Source organism: Triturus cristatus, chromosome 9, assembly GCF_964204655.1.
Source record: "Triturus cristatus chromosome 9, aTriCri1.1, whole genome shotgun sequence".
NCBI lineage: Eukaryota > Metazoa > Chordata > Amphibia > Caudata > Salamandridae > Triturus > Triturus cristatus.
Window position 1 is genome coordinate 549,510,682 of NC_140592.1, and position 23,499 is coordinate 549,534,180.

Below are 23,499 nucleotides of genomic sequence, written 5' to 3' on the forward strand. Positions count from 1 at the left end.
TTCCCTGGAAGAAGAGGAAGCTGCTGTGGGTGGCCCTGCAACGCTGACCCCAGAGAACCTGTGTGCCCCATCTCGCTGAGCACCGCGACTTCTGGCTGCCCGGGCTGCTGTGAGCACCGTGAAGACCAGCCCGCCTGGTCTGACCAAAGCAACCAACTGCCCCCTCGAGCCGTAGCTCGCAACGTGAAGGGAGACTACCTGCGTCCAAGCACCGAGCCTCTGCGACCCTGAGCCGCCGAGACCACTGTGAGGACCCAAGGCGCACTGTTCGCCGTTCCTGGTATATGCCGACAGCGCGACGCGCTGAGAATTACCCCCGAGCTGTCCCTCCTGCTTCTGCCCTCCGTGGTGTGCTGAGATGTCCCCGAGCGCCCCACACCGCAGCGACGTCCACTGAAGAGCCGGGACTGCAACGCGGCGCGGGACGCCCTTTGCGGGACTGCTGAGGCCGCCACGAACTTCCTACAAAGACCCAAGGTACTGTGAGCTGAAAGCGCCTTCATACGACACGCACGTTTTTGGGTCCGGTCCGTACCACGCTGACGAACTGCAACACCACTCACGCGGGAAGCGGGAGGCTTGGCGCGGTACGTACCCAACTCGTAAGGCGCGTCCCTGCACCGGTACGGCCCGTACCGCGTCAAATATATAGACGGTGCTCACGCGGGAAGCGTGAGGATCGGCAGGAGGCGTACCGGACTTGTACGACACGTACCTACGAAGGTACGGTCCGTATGGCTTAAGTCCTCGTACGCGTGCTCACGTGAGAAACGGCACGACGCGTCCAAATAGCAGTACGAAGCGTACGGAAAGCGCTACGAAGCGCACAGATCTCAAAGTAGCGTATTTTCAACCAAGAATTGCCATTGTAAGAACTGTGGCATCCTCTTAAAGAATTGGAAAAATTTCGTGATAATGCTGAGGTTATTATTGCGCCAGTAGGGACTGGCTGTGCTCTACAATTATAACTTGTGCTACAGTTGGTATATGTTCTACATTTACAATTGGTGATTTGTGCTAATTCTGACAGTGGCCCATGTGGTCCTGTCTTGTGTAACTAGTCCCTTGTAAAATTCTGCCCAGTGCCAGTTGGCCCAGTGTAAATTGTGTGAATATTATCTAATGTGTTTTGGTATAATACAAAGGCTATTTTTATATATAACCTTGTGTGGAGTTTCCTTTGTGGTGGGCCTTGGGTGTTGTTGCTGGGAGCGCGCGCAAACGCTTTACACATTGCCTCCGGGATAAGCCTGACTGCTCATGCCAAGCTACCAAGGGGGTGAGCAGGGGTTATCTTTGGCGTGTAACTCCCCAGCCCTGACTACAGAGGTGCTTTCTGCCTGGCTTTGGCACAAGCCGTAGCCAACCAGAAATCCCATTTCTAACAGGGGGGAAGTACAGGTAAGTCAATGCTTTGTAATGGAGGGGGAGGTGTGTGTGTTTGAAACTCTAACTCTGCCTTTCCCGTTGTTTCCTATGTAAAACCCCCTCTGAAGTAATTTTTAGAGCCAGAGGGTTAGTTATTACCCTTGTAGGTTGATTTAGTGTCTGAGGGAGCATTTTGGACCCTGCTCGATAGAATGAGTACCGAAACGAACCACGGATTTGTGTTGACTGAAGGGCTCCCATGGATTTGGTGTCCTTTTTCATTTTCTCTAATGAAGAATCTACTACTGGCCCAAAGAGGTGCTCCTTATCAAAAGGTATATTTAGTATGGAGGTTTGGACCTCTGGTTTACACACAGATATCCGTAGCCAGGCGTGCCTTCTTCAAAGGACACTGGTGTTTGCCGCTCTAGCAGCTGTGTCTGCAGCATCTAGGGAGCATTTAATTTGATTGTTCAAAATCAGTTGACCCTCCCTCACTAGGTCTTGAGCTTTAGCTCTATGCTTTTGTGGTAGAGATTGGAGTCATTGGCCCATTTCGTCCCAGTGTGCATGGTCAAATCTGGCTAGCAATGCTTCTGTGTTAAGATATGCACCAGAAATTTGCTGCCTGAAAGGACACCCTTTTCCCTGAAGCATCAAGGAGCTTTGATTCTTTATCTGGGGGTGGAGCATCTCCTGTAGTTTGGGAGTTGGCTCTTTTACGTGCATTGGATACCACTAATGAATCCAATAGTAATTGTCCCTTTATGTACACTGGGTCAGATGGTGGGGACTTATATTTTTTATCTACCCTAGGCGTAATGATACGTGCCCTGACAGGATCATTAAATATATCGTCGACATACCTAATCATTGCTTTGAGCATGGGTAACGTGTGTGATGATTTTTGTGTACTGCTGAGGGTTTCAAAGAGGGAATCCTCTTCGAGGGACTCTTTATAGAGCTGCACCCCATGATAATTCGCAGCAGTTTAATGTATCCTGCACTATCATCTGGTGGAGAGGGCTTGGTAGGGTATAAGTCAGGATCATTGCCTGGTGGCGAGTCAGTGTTGTTGTCCTCCCATGGGTCTGTAGGCACTGACTGAATTTCATCATCATCCCCATTCCCATTGTCATCCCCATCATCCTGATTGTCAGGTGTATGTGGTGGTTAATGCTCAGGTGAAGTTGGCAAAAGGTAGAGACTGAGGAGAAGGGGGTGATGGAATATGAAAAGGAAGAGGAGGAGAAAGAAGGGTTAGTGCCAACCGTTCCCTTCTTTAAAGGAATGTGAGATTCCTCTTCTGCATCAGTTCTCCTTTTTAAAGACACTTTGGTGGTAATATGTCCAGTAGTGGGATGAATGTACAACACTTTTTGTTTCGGGTCCGGTTTATCGAGGGGATTGTTGAAACAGTGCTTTTTTGGTGACTTCAGTGCACCAGGCTGTTTTGACGCCGAAGATTTGGGTGGGGTTGGTGTTTTCGGATCCAAAGTTTGTTTCGGTGCCAAGTGTTGTGGGTCGGAGCCGGACTTAGACTTCGATCCAGAGGTTCTCAGCTCGGTGCCAGATTTGGCATGAGGCTTTTCGGAGCCGGAAGGCTTTTTTGTAGGCTTTGGTGCTGTGCCATTCGGCGGGGCGTCGGAAGCGTGGTCTCGCTGCCGACCGGAGCCAGAGGGCGCAGGTTGGTCTGGAGCCTTCTTTTTCGATTGAGTTGGATTTCGAGGCGAAGGGGGGGGTCTGGACTTACAGTACGCTGTCTATGTGGGATATCTTCTTCCTGGTCGGAGCCGTTCTCGGAAATGGAGATCGGTTCCTGTTCCTCCTCAGCCCCTATAGCATCACCGGCTTCTTTCTCCGATTCAGGTTCGAAGAGGTCCGGAATAGAGCCTGTGTGCTGGCTCTGCATGTTGCGACCTCGAGCTCGACGGTCGCGAAGCGTCTTCTTGGAGCGGAAAGCCCTGAACCAATCGCAGTCCTGTTCACTGTGCTCAGGGGACAAGCACAGGTTACACACTTCGTGTGAGTCCGTGCATGGGTACTTTGCGTGGCACCGAGGGCAGAATTTAAATGGCGTTTGTTCCATCGACTGCGAGTCAAAACGACACGGGTAGGCCCGACGGTCTACCACGAGCTCTCTCATCGAAAAAGGGCTTTTTATCAGTAGACAAGACTTGTGAAGAATGGAATACGCGATCGGAAACAATACCGTTGAGGTAGAGTGTCTTGCTCACCGAGGGAGACCAAAGGAACAGTGTCGAACCGGAGCGCAGCGACTTACATCCGAACCCGAAGGCGGAAAAAACACAATCTAACAATGGAGTCGATGCCCATGCGCACTATCACCGAAAGGAGGAGTCACCTACTGCGTGATAGGAAAAGACTTCTTCAAAGAAAAACAAAGTGCAAACATCCGGACGCAACACTTGATGGCGATTAATACACAGCATATGATCTACAGCTCATATGCCTCAAACTAACCTATTTTGGTCAGGGTGAACCAATGCCAGCATGTGCTCAAATAACCGCGCCGCTAGGACCTTCCTTAGGATCTTCTAATCAGTCTCCATCATGGACACAGCGGTCTGTAGGAGGTAACCTCTAGGAAATCACGTACCCGTTTTGGAAGCATGACCAGGAGCGCCCCCGTAGGGTTGGGGGCAAGCGTCCAGAAGTAAGTGCAGCAGAATAGAGTTTGAGTAATTTAGGGACTAGAACAGTTTTATAGAACTCGATAGACAGGCCATTCAGGCCTGGGGTTTTGCAGGTGGGGGAATCACGAAAGGTACCTCAAATGTCTTGCTCTGTAAGGGAGCCGTGGAGGTCCTCTCTCTGCTCCGGCATCACTGCCAGTAGCGTGACCTAGTAAATGCATGCAAAAGGTGCATTGTATTCCATCATGCATTGTGGTGATGGATTTCGGGGAAACCTGGACAGCGGTCACTGGTGAATTATCCATCTCACGCCTCAGTAACCACACCGAAATGCGGCCTGGCTTCTTTCCCTTTGTGTGCTTCTTGGCCTGCTATGTCCTGTAATCTATGCAGTGTCTCAACACTAGGAGGTGGTCCTAGTGATCTCTCTTCTCGGTCGGTTCAGCCTGCGTGGAGGGATCATCCAGCGCAGCTCGCTCAGGGTCTCTCAATGAGGTCTCCACCTTGGCAAGCTCAAGGTCAAGGATACTCCTTGCACCCACCACAGCGTTGATGCAGTATCCAGATACCACAGTTTTAAGGCCTCCCATTCCACTAGGTGTGTGGTTGCCGCCCCTCTGTTTTCAGCTATGGAATTAATCTAAGTTTATCAGAGTGTTTCCCAGAACGCGAGGTTCTCTAGCGTCTTGGGCTGTAAGGACCAGGTTGGCCCTTGTGGGAGGCACCCCCACATGAAATGTAATAAAAGCAGGTTGTGGTCTGAAATGATCTTGCCCTAGTATTATGTTTATGTATCTACGACACTGAGTTGTGTAGTGGGGTGACAAAGGATATGATCAAGGTAGAAGTGTAAATCATGTGGTGATGGGTAGAAGTATTCCCTGGTCGCTGGATATAGGAGGCTTGCTTCGTGTATGGTGCACACTTATGTAAGTGAAGCAACCTGCACTAATCCAGACAACCCCTATGGTGATTTTAGTGGTTTTAGTCAACATAGAAAGCTCTAAGTGGTAGCAGTGGAGAGCAGCCTCCACAAGGACTGTTAAGCAGCTTGTTTTACCAGTACTAATCATGTAGTGTAAGTTAAGTGAAAAAGAACCACACAGTGTAGTTAATAGAATATGTATTTATTATAAACACTCACCAACACGTTAAGATATCCCCTACCCGAAGATATAATCACAATACACAGAATACTTCAATAATAGAACAGGTAAGTAATACAAATACACAGTGGTCTCCAGGGGGAGACTAAACCATATACTAATTATGTGGAATGTGAACCACGATTAACTTGAGACTGGACCCAGAAGACTTAGAAGAGCTGGGGACCCAAAAAACCACCCAAGGTAAGTACCCGAGAACCCCACGGAGGCCGTGTGAAGTGTGGAAACAGGATAGCACACTCAATACAAGTTAATGGGGAAGTCACTGTTGCTGTTTTACATAAGAAGGACCCTTCCCAAAGGACCCTGAAGAAACCCTGTGGAAGACGGAAGGTTGGAGAGTCTGTGGATATCCCGGGAACCAGGATACCTACACCAGGGAAGCCGGGTGCATAGGTGCAAAGTGACGTCGGGAACCGCTGTAGACCACAATGGACGACTTCAGTAAAAATGCCTGGTGAAGAATGTAAAAGAGTCTGGTGGAATCAAAGGGTGGATTCACGAACAGAGGTACCTGCAAGCTGAGGGGACAGAGTCTATGCCATTCCGGAGTGCCCAGGAGGCACGGAAGACTAATGCCCACCGATGTCGGATGATGCAAGAGAGTTGACGGTGACCTTGGCGCTGCAGCTCTGTGGACCAGGCGACACTGTGGAAGACCAGGAGCCATTGACGAGCCATCCTAGGTCGGATGTCAAGAGCTAGGGGGGTCGGTGTTCATCAGGAGGATCAAAAAGCCTTGGCAGCAGCAACAAACGTGGCAGACGACAAAGGTGCAGTGTTGGGACCAGCAAGGCCCAAGGGACTTACCACGTGCAGGTAAGTCAGAGTAGACCCGAGCAAGGAGGTAAGCCCACGGAAGACAAAGAAATCCCTCAAGAGAAGGCACAGGACTAGTCTCAAAAGGACCTCCAGCGGCTCGATGCAGGCTCATGGTGCAGAGGATGCAGTAAGGACGAAGATCTTGGTAGCAAGAGATGCTGGAGCTTCTTGGAGCCCGAAGATCTCTGGTGAAGAGAGTCAACAAGCTTTGGCAACAGCAAGTCAATGCGGTACACAGGGGCGCTGTTCCAGCGGCTCGGAAGAAGTATACTGGCCTCAAAACTCAGTGAGAAGACAGTGCGGGCTTCAAGGGAGTTGCAGAAACACCACCTGTGTTGTTGAACCTTTCGCAGTACGTAGGATATCAGGAACAGCAGACCGGTCCGCTTAGTTGTGGTGCCTGCAGATGCAGGGGAGTGACTTATTCACTCCAAGGGAGATTCCTAGGGTGTCTTTGATGCCCACAGTCCTGGAGAAACACCTGGATGGAGCACAGGCATAGATGATGCAAAAGATTGGCAGGACGACAAGACCAGGAGCAGCAGGAGCTTCCCAGGTGCAGTCTCGGTTCCCAAAGCTAAGTTCAACAAATTCCAAAGTGCCCAGATGTTTGAAGATGAAGTGGTTTCCAAACAGCCACCCACAGGGAAGCCCTTAATTACCCTAAGGAAAGGGTTGGGACGATTCAGGGTTCCCTCTAAGAGGACGTGCTGGCCAGTGGAGAGAATACTCCCATGTCATTTGTCCAGTTTTGCGCCAGGGCGGGAGCCAATGGCTCCCTGAACTCATTCCAGCTGGAGTATACAAGGAGGGCACCAAATGTGCCCTTCAAAGCAATCTAGTGGCGCTCGCAAGCACCCCCACCCCAGCTCAATACACAAAGTCCTGTCTGGGAGGTGGCCACATCTCCCTGTGAAACTTATTGTTCAACCTTCCCCTGCTTGAGCTTGGCTCAGCAGCAGGAGGGCAGAATTGTGTCCATCGTCGGCAGCAGCCCTGGCTTGCTGTCAGAATCTGGAAGACTGGTACCGGGAGCACAGGGGGCTTCCCGGAGGAGCCCAACAGTGCATGAAATCATACCTCCAACACCGTTTACGGTGTTGGGTTATGATTCCAACATGTTTGATACCAAACATGCCAGGGTTTGTTACAGCCAGTTTATAGTTAGTCATTGTGTAATGACGAATGACCACTATATGTATCGTAATGGCTGACGCACTTACAACGCCTAGAGAATGGACTCTGAGGTTTGTAGGGGTGTCCTGCTCATGCAGGGGCACCCTCACACTAATAACCAAGCATCCTGCCTTCAGGATTGAAAGGCCTGCCTTAGGGGTATCTTATAGATTTTAAGTGTAGTGAGCTCAGATATAAGAAAACTTATATCTGTCGTACGTGTTGTTAGCACCAGCTTACACAGGCTGCAATGGCAGGCCTATAGTCACAATTTGAGTGATCTCCCATGGGTGGCATAATGCATGCTTCAGCCCATGGGGACCCCTGGTGTACCTATGACCTGGGTACCTTAGTACCATATACAATGAACTTATAAGGGTACATCAGTAGCCAATCTGGGGCGACTCAAGTACTCACCATGGTCCAATTTAGGGAGGAAGCACAGAAACTGAGGCCGGTCTTGATTAGCAGGATCCCAGTCAGACTAGTTATAAAACAGAATGACATCAGCAAAAAGTGGAGGTAACCATGAAAGCTTATCCTACTTTCCTACACTGGATATAGTTTTCACCAGCTGTAACTAAGGACCAGTGGGTGAGCCATTGTACAGGTATGACTCCGCACGTGCTGTGGTGGAGTGGGGATGAGGAGGAGGGTCAGGGTCAGCTCTATCTAAGTGGGGGTTCAGGAAAGCAATTAAAGTCTCCTCCAAAATACAAGACAGATGAGACCGTCTGGCCAAGAGTGAAGATATGTTCACCAAAAACTGGTGAGCAGCCTGTGCGCACCCCGCATTGCGCGCATGATGAGTGGCCCAAATATAACAACAAATTACCCAAATCCCATTCCCAGGACAGCAGAGTAGCTGCATAAACAAGAAACCCATTTCTTCGAGATTATGGGGTCCTGAAACATAGCTTCACAATAATCACAGGGTTCCCATGGGAGAAAGATAAAGGGGGGGGAGGGGGGGGGGGGGGGGTCAGCGTGGGCAGTCAATCATACATATACGGTAAGCGGCAATGGTGGGGGAATTATCCTGTTTTGTTATCCAGATTTCAGGTTCAACACTGCAGAGCCCAGGCCATATGAATTCAGTATGATGTGCGGCAGTGAGCCAGGGCAGCAGGGTGTGCGACTGCAGCAATGCTTACGATGCTGTTCCAATGTAGGTAGTGGAATCCGGGATGCCATCAGCGGCTGTTTAAGAAATGTCATCCGCAGTTTGTGCATAACTAAGGGGAGGAGGACCACCTTGCGGGCCACATGGGAAACTGAAATTGGGTGCGTGCTTCACGAGAAGGAGAGGGCTCTGGAGTACCCCAAGAAGGTATCTAGAAACGCACGCTTTAAAAACATTCAATACTACATACTCCACAGAGCTTACTTAACACCAGCGCGCCTCCAACGTTACTACCCTGACACACAGTTCCTTTGTCCCAGATGCAGCGCACAGGACGCAGATTTCCGACACATGTTTTGGAGTTGCTCCATCATTCGAGTGTTCTGGCAGCGCATTCACGCTGCTCTAAGTGACCTTACAGGGATTACTTCTATGAACACGTGGGAGGCCAGAGCCCTAGGGATCTTCCGAGTACGTAAGCAACATAAGGTGCAGACTCGTTTTCTCTCCCTCGCGATGCCATGTACTGGCGATCCCCCACCGGCCCCCCACTGGCAGCTTGGGTGGGAGCGACACATAAATGGGCGGCGGCAGAGGAGGAGACATTGCGGGAGGAGGAGGTGAGAGGGGTCCGCAAGACCCCTATATCAATGGAATGGGCCATGTTACTATTTCGATTCAAGCAATGGACCCCTGGCGAGGACCCTACAGATGACACATTCACACTATTAGCCCCGATAGAGCAGTCTCACATAGCCTGATAGTGCACACTATTACCGCTGCCGGTCGACCCTAAGAGGAGGTCTAAGCGCGATTCTTTGAGGCATTACACCCACACGTCAGCTTGTACACTCGGTTACGCGGTCCGGAGGTGAATTTCCATGCCCTTCCCCTATTTTAAACCTGTGTTACTCCCCTGTTCACGTGACATATTATTCATTCGTATCCTTGATGAATCTACGTCAGGATATACAGATGGTGTGTGATACCGCATACTGTACTTTATGCCATAATTGCTGGAAAGTTGTGAATGATGTACGGTATATTAAATCTGAAAATGTCAATAAAAATATGTTACAAAAAAAAAACTAAGGGGAGGAGGACCAAGGTGCCACTGGAGTCAGAAGAATAAGATCTGGTCTCCAAGGAAGCCTTCTCAGAATTGTCTGTGGCCTGATAGTCTCCCTTATCTCGCAAGATGGTTGCGGTGGCCAGAGCCAGGAACCACTTGTCCCGTGCGTGGGCTGGCGTGAGCATGCCTGTCGCCAGTTCCATGCTTCCATGGCGGCGACGCAGTTCACTGCCACACAAGGGGCTAGCAATGCATTGGTGCAGTGTGAGAGTTTGACTTCAACAGCTCAGTGTCGCTGCTCCACCCAGTCCAATGCATCGGCGGGTTCCGTGAAGAATTAGAATGTTGGTTCATAATTACTTTCAACTTCGCTGGGAATGACAAAGAATAGGCGAGACCAGCACCTCATAGCTTCTTTTTCACACCCAGGAATGAGGCATAGAGGCACTGAACCGCTAAAGTGTTATCAGGGAAAAGCAGTATCACAATGTCGTCAAAGTTAATGGGTCCAGAGTGCTGGGCAGCCGGGAAAATTACATACTTCTCTTTGAAGTTCAACAGTTTAGACACCACCAGGTGCTGGGGTTGGGGTTGGGGGGGCCGGGACACTAGGTGGTGGGTGCCGCATGGGCATTAGATGGGACTTTCACCGTGAAAGAAGGGGACAGCCCCATAGGCACCATGGAAGTGGACAACCAGGTCTCAAAAAAGGTGGTGGAGTCTGCACCTTCTGCACCCTCAGGAAAGCCAACAATGCATAAATTGTTGTGGCGAGACAGTCCTTCGGCATCCTCCACTCTGTTCTCCAGTACATGGAGTTTGTACATAAGTTACTTGACCTGGCCTTTGAGGTCTGTGGTGGTCGGTTGAAAGGTCAGGATGGCAGTTTTAGTTTGCACAACTCTGACAGTTGGCGCTTATCGCCTCCGTTAGATTGCCACCACATCCACTCTGCCACCAATGTCCTTCCTGGTGTCAGCGATGGCCACGAGGATTTCATCCAGCTTCAGGCCTGCAGGATTCAGTGCAGTCATGGAGGAAGGCGTCGGAGCTATAGGGGTGGGGCTGACCCCCAGAGGCACAGAGGGTTGAGCCCCACCAGGCCCCTGGTGTCCCATACACAAAGTGTCTATCCTCAAGACATCGCAATCCCTCACAGCTATGAAAGAGGGTCAAATGGATGCACCAGGTACAAGCGAGGGACCCACTGTTCCCCTGAATTGGCAGGTAGGCATGCACAGTCCAGTAGTAGAGGAGTCGTTGGCCTCAGATGGTGCAATTGAGTCAGGATGTCCTCCACACCATCAGCACTGGTACGATAATAGCCCCTAGGACTAGCCTCATACACAGACCCCAAGAGCAGTCCTTCTACCCTGGGGGGGGGCATGAGCAGTCTCACCTAAAAAATGACTGTGCCACTCTCCGGGCGGGCATACCCAGTATGTCCGGTTACCGTCTCTGCTCCAAAGGTGCTGGGTTGGTACAGCATGGTGGAGGGAGCTCCTATAGGCCTTGTGCTGGGGTCCAAGCCCATCCACACAGTGCTCACTGAGTGTGGGGTTTCTTCCAAGGACTCCACCAGTCTGTAACCCCTTCTAGAGCCCCCCAAGGATAGGTCAGCACTCCTGTAGGGATGGGCGGTAGGGGGAAAAGGACTCACCTCCCGCTACATGTGTGGCCCCAGCCGGTACTGCAGTTCAGGCCTAGAGCATCTGGTGTGATTCTCCCTGCTCGTCCCACAGGCAGAGGAGGCGACCCACACCCCACCCAGAGCTCCTGCAGTTTTTCCTCTTCAGGGTCCATGCAATGTGATCCAGGTGGGAATCGGGAGGCCGCAACACCGCTGATTGCCACCGCAGACTCCCACAGCGTTCACTAATGGTGCCACGAGCTGCCCTGGTATCCAGTCATCACTTGCAGTACAGGGCCAGGGCATTATCCTGTCGATGCCACCTGGATGATGCCAGATTTCATGCCCCCCCCCCCCCCCCCCTTAGTAGCAGCGCTATCAGGCATCCGCCATCTTGCTGCGGCAGATCACACCCTCCAAATACATATGTTTTCCCCAACATGTATTTTAGCTTCAGGTATTACTCTACTGACTCACGTAGGTATACATACTGCATCTTCATTCGTTTTTTTCCCACTAGCATACAATGAGTGTGCTCCCAAGAATAGAAAACTGCATCTTCCTAAAATGGGAGCTCCCACCCGGCCCTGGCTTGGATAGATGTGGCATCCTCACTTACATCTTGGAGTGCTTCAGTGGAGTGAGGTGGTGTTGGATGGTGGAGAGCTGTTAATGAGTCAGCAGTGGAGCAGCAACATTGCCGGAAGAGATGAGTGGTCTTCAATGCCAAATTGAGGGGTAACTCAATCGCCTCACTCTATGCACCCAATCATGGACAGGAAGCTTTTATAAAACAATCCCTCAGGAAATAGTACATTTTGCTTCAGAATCCTAATTACTGAGCGAGATTTCAATAGAAAATGTGCACAGAGCAAGACAAATTCTGCACAGACCAGGATGGATGAAATGTATAACCTATTGATGGTGAGAGAAAGTACAAAACAATATCTGATTTGGTGGTGGTGGCGGTGGGGGGTCCTATACATCATTAGGACAGCCAACTGATTAAGCAAAACAATACTGGGAAGGCTTGGAAGAGAATAGTAGGGAACACATTCAAGATGCTCAAAGCAGTTCTCGGAGCTCCTTGATTAATAAGGCTGTTTGCTTGATAGCAATGAGACACACTTTTTTGGCCAATCTCATGAGGGATTAACACTATGCAGAAAATGCCATTATATTGTATTGTATTGTAATAGCATTTATATAGCGCTTACTACCCCTGATGAGGCTTCAAAGAGCTTTTTCGGCGGGTAGCACGCTACTCCGGAACCCATAAAGGATTAGTGGTGAATTAGTAAAGAGAAATATGATACTAATTTGAGTGGTAGATATGTAAGTCCATGGGAAGTTTATTGGGAGGAACACAGGAAGCCTTCAATGGTGGGAGATCCAGCCTACATATGAAAGATACACTGAGGGAACATAGTCAAACTTCGTGTCAAGGGAGGTTGGGTCACAGTGAACCAGAGTGAAGATCTAGAGGGCATGGGAGTCAGAATGAGAACATTAGAATCCCCAATGAGGCTAGCACCAGGGTGTTTATGATAAACATACCCAAATTGACAAATGCCTCAGGTGAATCTAGGGATGCCTTGGTTAATAAAGCCATCCACTAGATAAGACAGGTGAGGCAGTGTCGCTCAACTATAAGATCAGATTTATTAAGAGTGGAACATTGCCCAACCAACAAAGACTCAGACCACTTTATACTGGATATGGTTCCAGCGATCTAGTAAAGGGGTTAGTTAACTTGGAGCACCGCTCACTGCCCCCGAACAACACGCAGATCCAGTTTAAGTTCTCGCCCCCAAATCCACCTTCCCTTATTAACCGGATACAGGTGAGCCAACCAGATAACATTGCTAACATGAATTCCCAACCAGTTCCAACAAACAAATCGACTTGACAGGCACTGGGATTGTTCTCTCACAGCGCTTTGTCAACTACATTGCAAGAAGGTAATTGCCAACAGATACCCAAAGTTATACTGAGGGTTCATGCTATTAACGTTGAGGGGGGTCAGTCTCCAATTCAAATACCTACACAATTACAGGCAACTACTCGATTAACACTTACCCAGGTAAGGGAACATCTTGGAACCTTGCAGGGCTTAGGTCCAAGGTTGTCTGCGAAGACTGGGGAAGGCTAATAGATAGCCATGATATTTGCCTATTGCAAGAGACCTGGGTGAATAAAATGCATAGAGTGGGTTTCACAAACCACAGCATAGAAGCCACTCCGTCAAGGAAAGGTCGTCCAGCAGGCTGGTTAATAATCTGGACCAAAATTAAGAAGGGGATTCATATTTAAAAAAATGGAAGTAGATAGTCCCAATTTACAGGCCGTTATTATTAAGGACACCAGCACCAAAAAGTCCATCTTATTGGTAAATGTCTATAACAGGTTCACCTCTCAACACAGAGACTCCCCAACTATAGTAAATCTAGACAAATTCCTTGAGGCAGATAGGGTGCACCATCATTTAATGATAGCCGGGGACTTAAATAGAACATTCGAGCCTCTGGAAGTAACTAAAGGTATCACAGACGAGGAAGATTTTGAACTAGGGATTCCTTCACTGAGTCATGGGAAACCGGTGAAGAATGTGAAAGTAGCTCTTCAAGTAGCATCGCTCACCTATAAACATGGGTTGAGGGCTATGAATGGTCGCTCCTCCTCTGATTGTAGACTATATCATACATACAATAGAGCAAATATTAAAACCAGGATAGGCTATTTCCTGATTGACGTCCATTTATGAACAAGTCTAGTGGACACGCAGGTGATAGAGACGATAGCGACCACAATGCTCTCTCTCTAGAAATAAAAGATCCTTCCTGTTCACTCCAACCTCTAACTCAATCAAAACCCGCAATTGTATTGTCACTAGCAATGATAGGAAGAGGATCAAATGGCCAAAAAAGACAGCATAATGCAGAAACTCTGGCACAGATTTACACCATAGTCAGCGACTTGCTTAAGACTGCAGATATTAATAACGTGGAAGAGCAAGCTAATCTGGATACATTTAAAGCCCTATCAGTAACATAAACAGACTACAGATTAGGAATAAAACAAATGAGTGGTTCAATAAGAACTGCAACTAGCGTGGCAGGCACTGATAGGAGAAGTTAAGACCGGCCAGAGAGACCTTATAGTCATGAGAAGGAAGGCCTATAAAAACGTACAAAAGAGGAACTGGCATATAGGTCTATGGCAAGACCTATTAGTCGCAGCGCACATGAAAAATAGTAAAGAATTCTGGCACCTAATAGCGAAATGGACAAGAAGCTTTGTTGTGGAAGATAATTTCCACATATTCCAACACACTTCGGAAGATCATTTTTCCAAATTATATCTAGAGCCAACAGAAAATTGTGTTTTGCCCGCTGATCCCCTTAACGTAGGAGCAGATTTTTATTTGATGAGTTTTATATAGCGCTGGCTAGACCCAGAGGTATCAAAGCGCTTTATATGAGGTTCCACAATGTTACATCAGTTACAAGTTACATTTGTTGCAAAAAAACCTTAAAAGAGCATAGAAGACAAGATAAATGGAGCATAGAATGGTAGGGCAGTAAGGTAAAAGGGTAGGAGGGAGATACGGCGGAGAGACAAAGGAAAGTCTGCCGTAAGTCCGACTGGGTAGGTGATGGCCGAGGGGAAAGTCCACAGCCCATCTCCTCTATAGCTAGCAAGGTAGCTCCACCGGGCATCAGCCAAACTGCTAGGTCTCAACGGTCAGTGGCAAGTTCACAGATTCCATGCTCTGATGGGTGAGCTGGATGGGGGATATGCTCGAGGTCTGGTGGATATGCTCGAGGTCTGGTGGATGTCCAATTTTGTCCAAGAGTAGTAGCACAACGTGGTAAAGGACCACTGTGGCAGCCATCCTGGGCTCAAGCAAGGGATTCTCCCCCGGTGTTTCATTCTGCCGGTCCCCATTTTTATCTTTCCCCTATGCATTCACAGGGTCCCAAGGTTAATCGTGCAGCTTCTTCAGGTGTCTCCAAAGCTGTTTCAGTAGGAGTCTTCTCCTCAATGCCTATTCAGCCGCCATTTAGGGTCCGGGGTGCAGGAAGAGCGATCACCAGAGGCGGCGCCGAAGCAGGGTCTCAGGGATTGAGATCAGTTATTTGTTAAAGGAAGGAGGTTTAATAAAAATGGTTAACCTGAAATTGAATATACGTTTTAAAACAGACCTGGAACTCACAGAAAAAAAAGAGAATCACACCTGTTATTCAAACAAGTGTGCACATTTAGGTTTATTGTTTGCGGAGTGTAACCCAAACAATTTTACACCAAGAAGTTTTCATATCTGTTCTGAGAATTTAACAGAGACTACACATGTTCATGAGAGGAATGAAACTTCAGTATGCTTCAGGGCAGCATGTGGCTAGATTAAACAATCACTGTGTTACTGATCGTGCAAGCTGCCTGGACCACTTCGGTGTCTCAAAGTTCGCAATCACCCAGAGAAGTGTTCCTGCAAGCTATCTAGAGCACTATGTATGAGTGGCAGCAATGGGACTCTGTTATTCAGTACTGGGCAAAGGAGGTCAAACTTTTGCTTCTTCTTCGAAGTATCAAACAAATGCCTTGATTTTCATTAAAGAGTGAAGACAAGCTTTATAAGCTGCCCTTCCCAAGATGGTGGACTATCCGTAGGATGTTATCAGAGTTTCCCAAGCCAAAATGAAGTAGAGCCTTTTCCCAAGATGTAAATTAAAGGTGAAATCATTAAAGGAGGCAGTTTCAAATGAAAAATGCATCACAATGGATGGTTTTCTTACTTTTGTTTGCATTTTTGGCCAACTTGCCACTACTTTATCCCTGATTTTTGGTTTTAGCAGTTAGAACTTCTACTAGATTCTACTTCTAGATGAAGCGGTTTTCAACTTCTTGATGACAGGAGGAGTTAGATGCCTTGCTAAGCTCTTCATTATAAATCTTCATCTTCAACCAAGGGCATCAAGATTTACCCTTTGTGTGATTTAGATCCTAACTGGCATCCTCTTAAGGAGGTGATTGATATCTTTCACATACATTCTTCTGTGCAGGGTGGCATTGGAGCTACTTTAAGGAGTCACCGTTTCCCTCGGGCTATCAAGAACTAGCCTCAACATATATTCTTAGCATCTAGTCCGCTGAAGTAGAATAACAGAGGAAATAAAATGGTGGTTCTGTTGTAATATGCCAGACAAAATGTTAAATTGTGGATGGATATCATTTTGTGGAGGTTCCTCCGAATGCGTATAATTTCCTTTCTTAAGCAACCTATTCCTTTTCCAGATTATTTGGATTAATGGCTTATCTGTACGTGTTAACACATAAAAAGTTAGACAATTATGCACAGAATGTGCCACATATTTTGCCTTTCCTGGGTGTACCATGTGCTTTACCTTTACCACATACCTAAGCCAATCTTGCAACAAAATTTGGTCCCACTAGTGTTGCAGAATTCCAGGGGCCTACAATAACATAGTAACATATAACCTAAATGTAAAAGGTTACTTGGGATGCCAAAGAAGGTATATGGACAAAATGGCTCCTTTTACCTTTGATATCTCTAGTTTAAGCATGTGAAATAGGAAACCGATTTGTTCACTGGTACTGGGCAGCATGTTTTTTTGCAGTAAAGCTAGAATGTAAAACTCACCTTTACAGTCTGCTCGCGGATAGCTGGGTTGGTGTCCAGGAACCCGTGAACCACATGAGGAAAGATCTGGGAGTTGATTGTGGTCTCATTCAGATACTGGATGAAGTTTTCCATCTGAAAAGATAAAGACGAAACGGGGCATTCAGATATGATAATTGAAAGAGGCAACCAGGGTTAAATCAGAGCAGTCAAAACAGGATTGTTAAACTAGAAACATCAGAGGTTATATATATATATATATATATATATCCACACAAGCGTCTTCCTCAAAGAAGGACTCGCACTCAGAAAGTAGACCACAAATTTAATCGTGTAGGTTTGTGGTCTACTTTCTGAGTGCGAGTCCTTCTTTGAGGAAGACGCTTGTGTGGATTATTACATGTCGGCAGACCTGCCCGACGAAACTCGCCACCTGTCTACGGGCCAAACAGACTCCAGAAACCTTGGTCCTTTTGTGTATATGTGTATATATATATATATATATATATATATATATATATATATATATATATATCTCACCAGGAATCGCCTCCTCCAACGCGCACCATCAAAGCGCAGAGACGAACACGGACCCAAAGTAAGTGCTGAAAGTCTTTATTCGGACAAAAACTTTACACAGCCGCCATGACGCGTTTCGGCCTACAGGAGGCCTTGATCACATGACGCTGCTGTCAGAAGCCTGACCTTTTAAAGTGCAAGTGCATACCAAATCAAATGACGTCATAACAATGGACATAGAAAACATCTTGGGGATAACGCTGTAGGAAAAGTCAACATGTCAAAATGCATAAATAAATAAACACGTGTTCTCGTGGTTTAAATTAATCCATATTATGCCTGTAAAATACACATAATTTCAGGATCAAAACCGCAATCTCAAAACACAAATTTCATATGTGAATACATTATTATTCCCCTACTGTTTAGAATTAAACGGGGCAACTTGCTAATATATCTGGTTAAATCCAGTGCCAAATAACCCGCATCGTGCCCCCAGGTTAACCTGACTGATCCTCAAGGTTATCCAAACATTGTAACGTCCACTGTACCTCAAGTCATGTAACAAGGGAATCCATGTTAAGAATTCGTGCAAAAGTGTGTAAATAATATGTAAAAGAGGAAGCAAAAACATAAAAATGAACTATACAGTGAAAAAGAAGACAATCCATCCTGTGTAGTTATCGGTTACATCATAATAGTTCATTCATTCTATTTTTTCTATTCTTTCTAATTTTAGGAGAAACCTATGCCCCACTGTCTAGTTAATAAATGACAGGAAAATTCATAAACTGATCAGAAAAGAACATGCAGCACATAAGGACATTCAGAGCCAAGTGAAGAAGTCCTCGCTAGAGTTCAATCCATTGGGGACCTTGGAGTCTAGCTCCAAAATGTATCTGGTCTCTAGCCTTCTAAGGGAGGCTTCCCTATTACCACCCCGCCTAAGTGGAGGCACTGCATCTATGACAAAGTAGCACCGATGTTCCAGGCTGCTGTTATGCTTGTCACTGAAGTGCCTAGCCACCGGATAAGATGCATCTTGATTGGTGATAGCTCTCATGTGCTGGAGTATACGCTTGTGTGCCTGCAACTTGGTGCTCCCAACATATTGCAGGCCACAGGTACACTCCAGCACATAGACTGCAAAGTCTGTCTTGCATGTAAGTTTCCTGTTGATCTTACAGGGGGTACTGGAGAAGGGAGAGATATAAGATGTTGTACTCTTACCAAGAGCACAGGCCTTACAAGAGGAACATTTAATGAACCCCTTGCTGGCCTGTAGCCAATTACTGGTATTGCTGCTCAATTCCGGACTGCTTTTGACCAGCATATCGCTCATTGAGCGGGCCTTGCGAAAGGTTATGGCGGGGGAATTAGACATGTCATTGCCAATAACCGGGTCCTGTCGAATCAGGGACCAGTTCTTTTTGAAAATTCTACGCAAGTTAGAATGCTGGCGACTAAAGGTAAGAATCAGTCTTGGTACATCATTCTGTGCAGATAGAAGGCTAGGAAAGACTGCAGAGGAGGGGTCAACCTTAGAAGGACTCAAAATCTGATCTCTAGCCAGAGATCTGGTGCGAGAAATGGCCTTATCAATAATGGCCGGGGCATAGCCCCTTGCCAGAAATCTGAGCTTACTCTGCTCCTGTGCTTCCCAACAATGTAGGTCCGTACTGCAGATGCGCCTTATACGCAGCATCTCCCCATAGGGAATACTGCGTATAAGATGACTAGGGTGGTGACTAAAAGCATACAGTACGGTGTTCCCTGCGGTCACTTTTCGGAACAATTTGGTTTGAAGCTTGCCCTCCAAAACAAAAACCTCAACATCCAGAAAATTCACATGTTCCTGGCTTAACTCAGCTGTAAATTGTAAGTTCAACTGATTGGTATTGATGGCCTGGATAAAGTCAGAGGCTGCTGTCTTTGATCCCCTCCAGATGACAAAAAGATCATCAATATAGCGATGCCAGGCAATGATGTCGTTTGCCATGACATCGCTGTAATCATTGCGGAGGACTTGCTCCTCCCACATGCCCATGTGTAAACACGCGTAGCTTGGGGAGAAGCAAGCCCCCATCGCCACGCCTCTTAATTGTTGGAACACTGTGTTCTGGAATAGAAAAAAGTTATTGTTAAGGCAGATGTTAATCATAGCTAGAATCATCTTACAATGGTCCATCATGTACATGGGTTCTGTTCTTAAAAAGTATTCCACTGCCTTAATCCCATCCTGATGCTGAATACTCGTGTACAACGCAACAACGTCAAGAGTGATTAGCCAGTAATCTTCATGCCACTCCATACCCTTTATCCTCCTCAAAAAGTCATTGGTGTCCTGTATGTAGGAAGAGAGACCCCTCACATGTTTTTGTAGAAAGAAGTCTATATACAATGATGTCTTCTCCAAGATACTGCCCCTGGCCGAAATGATTGGCCTCCCTGGGGGTTTGGCTAGGTTTTTATGTATCTTGGGGATAATGTAGAAGACTGACATCACCGGGTGGTTTACTTTCAAGAATTTGAATTCATCTGAACTCAAGAGACCTGCACTTTTCCATGCCAGTAGTTTGTTAAAGAAATCACCCCACGCTGCTTTTACTACTTTCCATTCACTCCTTTTGTAGCATGACCTGTCATTCAGGTGGAGCAGGGCTTCCTCCACATACATTTGTCTGGGCCATAAAACAACGTTGCCTCCCTTGTCCGATTGACGGACAATTACATTGTCATCACCTTGGATTTTTTTCATCAGATTTCCATAGCCCTGATTCCAATGCAGTTGATTTCGCCGGGTATTCTTGACGGTTTTGTACAAGGTTTTTAACTGGCCGGTTACCATTTCATTGTAGACCTCAATGTTGTCGTGAACCATGACAGGACTGAAGGTGGACTTAGGTTTGAAGGAAGTTGTGCCTGGTGTGTTGGTGATGGGAGCAACCTCGCTGAGGATGGAATCGCCTGTGTGGCCCTCTTCGTGCAGTAATTGGAGATCTCTGAGGAGATTAAAATCACCCACGGTCCCCACAGGTGAACCTAAAGCTCCAGTCAAAGTTTGTCCCTGTTTGGCTCTCATCTTATCTTTGTTCAGCTCAAAGAACTTCCTAAGTTTGAGCTTACGCACAAATTTATATGTATCTATGCGAGTTTGTGCATAGTTAAAATCGTCAGCTGGACAAAAAGAGAGTCCAAGGGCCGGAGTCTTCTCCTCATTGACACTCAATTTCATGTTTGTGAGATTAATTACTGCATGGGGTTCAATTGACGTGTTTAGCGTTTGCGAGTCCATCGCTTCTGGCCCCTCTTACTGCCCTGTGCCCTTTGACCGCTGCTTGATCCTGTGCTGTTGCCTGCGTTCCCTTCGCTTGATGTTATTCCTTCTGTTCCTCTCACATTTGGTGCGCGAGGTCTTAACGTTTGGCGCCTGTCCTGTCTTAGGCAGTCGACCTCCTGTGCCGGGGTGAGCCTTGTAAACCCCAGGTCTTTGATCGCGGAAGTTAGTTCATTCTCAGATTCACTGCCCGGGACCGAACTTAAATCGGAAATGGAGGATGAGGAATGGCCCCCAGTCTTGTTGGTTGCTGCACCTGCAGCCGTCTGGCCTGCTTTTTGTTTAAGGGTAGCGAATTTTCGTGCAAACGTGAATATTTGCCCGTTCTGATAATCGATCTTATCCCTTTGAAACTTAAAAGCCTTCCGTTTCCTGATTGACTCCTCCTCCCTGGACAGCCGAACCAACATTTCCTCACGAAGCTTTTTTTCGGTGTCAGAGGGACCAAGTTTGCTTATTTGCTCATTTAACTCGTCAATTGTAGATTGTATTTTCAAACGGTCACTATCAGCATATCTGACCAGGATTTTCATTAAGTTAGCCGATGATTGTAAGTTGCATTCAGCCCATTCGACCAACATTTGAGGGTCCGGGTTTTCATAACTGGGTGCCAGCATGATGCGTACCACGCGGTATGCGCCCCACTTCCAGATAGCGTGACAGGGACCGATGCTCCCACCATTTGGAGGTCTCTACACGCATCGCTTTCTCCAGTTTTTTAAAAAGATCTTTCAAATCAGCGTTTCCCGCCCTGGGAATCTCCTGAGAACATGATGGTTCCGATACTAACACTGGCGAATCATCAAACATAGCTGATGCCGCTTCCTCGCGGCTTCTTGCAGCGCCGGCGGCCATTGTTACAAGATCTTAAATATAATCCGTTACAATGAACCCACAACAGATAGAACTACGCCGAATGGCAAAATTCACAGGGGTGGGTATGCACACTTCTTCACCGGTAACTTGTGCCGATTCGCCTACCTCAGCAGTTTTCACAGCCGCGTGCACTCTAAGCAGGCTGACCTCGGGCTTGCGGTAGGTGTGGTTGTCGGCTGACCGGGGGCTCTCGCGTCTGCTCCAAGCCGGAGCTTCTCGAACTTCCGGGAACCCAGAAGGATACTTCCTTTCGCTCGGCCCAAATTCGAAGAAGGGGTCCGTGACACTCCGTGGAAGATGATCGGAGAAAATGTGTATATCACCAGGAATCGCCTCCTCCAACGCGCACCATCAAAGCGCAGAGACGAACACGGACCCAAAGTAAGTGCTGAAAGTCTTTATTCGGACAAGAACTTTACACAGCCGCCATGACGCGTTTCGGCCTACAGGAGGCCTTGATCACATGACGCTGCTGTCAGAAGCCTGACCTTTTAAAGTGCAAGTGCATACCAAATCAAATGACGTCATAACAATGGACATAGAAAACAGCTTGGGGATAACGCTGTAGGAAAAGTCAACATGTCAAAATGCATAAATAAATAAACATGTGTTCTCGTGGTTTAAATTAATCCATATTATGCCTGTAAAATACACATAATTTCAGGATCAAAACCGCAATCTCAAAACACAAATTTCATATGTGAATACATTATTATTATTCCCCTACTGTTTAGAATTAAACGGGGCAACTTGCTAATATATCTATATATATATATAATATGCAGGGGTATAAAATCCATATATCACAGGGGACTATGAAATATGGAAAATATTTCATGGTCAGCTATGAAATACAGACTTCATTAGCATAGGAACAGCACCCAAACCACTCTGCAGAGTTTTAACACGGTCAGGTCTAATAGGTTTATGTGGCATGGGGGACCAAACTATGCATTAAGGTCATCTCAATTATGCAGCACAAAATGCAAATTATGCAGCATACTCTCTGGCAGTAATATTTTTAACAGAGCAAAAATCTAATTTTATGAAATCTGGAATTTTTGCAAATTATGTGGCAATAAGGTAAATCCCCAAGTATATGTTGAAACCTGTTGCAGCGGAATATCATAAATTCACTGACCCCTCATTACTGCTCGTTGTTTTATCAGCTATGTATTCAAGAAAGGTGACCAAATCTAAACATTCTAACCTAAGTCAGTGCCCATTGTTGGATGCACCTTTTAAAAAACAACTTTTTTTCAACTAACGCAAAATAAACACGTAATATAAAAAAAATACATAATGAGCACCATGTGTAGTATGATCCAGTATTACCACCTAGCAGTTTTGATGCGATTCACAAACCACTAGGTCTTTCACCCCATTATTTATGATGTCACTAGATATCCAGAGTCAGCAAAAGCTACCTGGTATGTATTCTCTATACCTTACATGTTTCAGTCTTCATACTTAATGTTTGCCGGTGGTTGCAAAGCTTTTATTTCACAGAAAAGAGGCCTAACTGTGAATTATTCCCCATCATTTACAGTGCTGAATTATTTTGCATGATATTTATATAATAACACAGCATTTTCTATTTCTTTCAGGTATTCATTTATCACTGGAGTTCCAGGACCACCAACACATTAGCATTATATAGCTGTTATGTCATTTGGGCACTTGTCGCCTGGGGTAGCAAACTCAAGGGTTTCTCCAGATGGTGGTAGATATAGTATGCTAAATTCAATAACCTCAATGTCCAGCCATTGCTAGAACTTCAAGTAGAATAGTACTTGAATTCACAGAAAAGTTAATAATATGATACACAAGGAAAACCAGACAGTGCTAGCACATGTTGGGGCCACGGTTTGGCCCCCAACACTTTTTTAGTATGTACTCACCAAGGTCCTGATGCACAAGCTCAAGTGACTTTGTGAAGCCAAAGTCTAAATTTCAAATGCACAAAAGAGCTGCCAGGGGATGCACAGATGCTCTGTGTTTTTTGTAGTCCCAGGAGTCCCCAGACCATTACATACATTCTCCTATATGGCATTCACATTGTGGCACTATGACCCATGTCCCATTTAGGTAAAAGGTTCACATTGCATGCAC

General features: G+C 46.7%; 1 protein-coding gene across 6 annotated transcripts in view; it reads right to left on the reverse strand.

The window, feature by feature from the left end:
- The window catches only part of SCYL1 (SCY1 like pseudokinase 1), a 1,795,032-nt gene that overhangs the window by 1,170,922 nt on the left and 600,611 nt on the right, over positions 1-23,499 (reverse strand). For all 6 annotated transcript variants that reach the window (XM_085625549.1, XM_085625547.1, XM_085625546.1 and 3 more), the window contains exon 9: positions 16,677-16,790. In XM_085625549.1, coding sequence (XP_085481675.1) covers positions 16,677-16,790 — 114 coding nt within the window. The remainder of the gene's footprint in view (positions 1-16,676; positions 16,791-23,499) is intronic.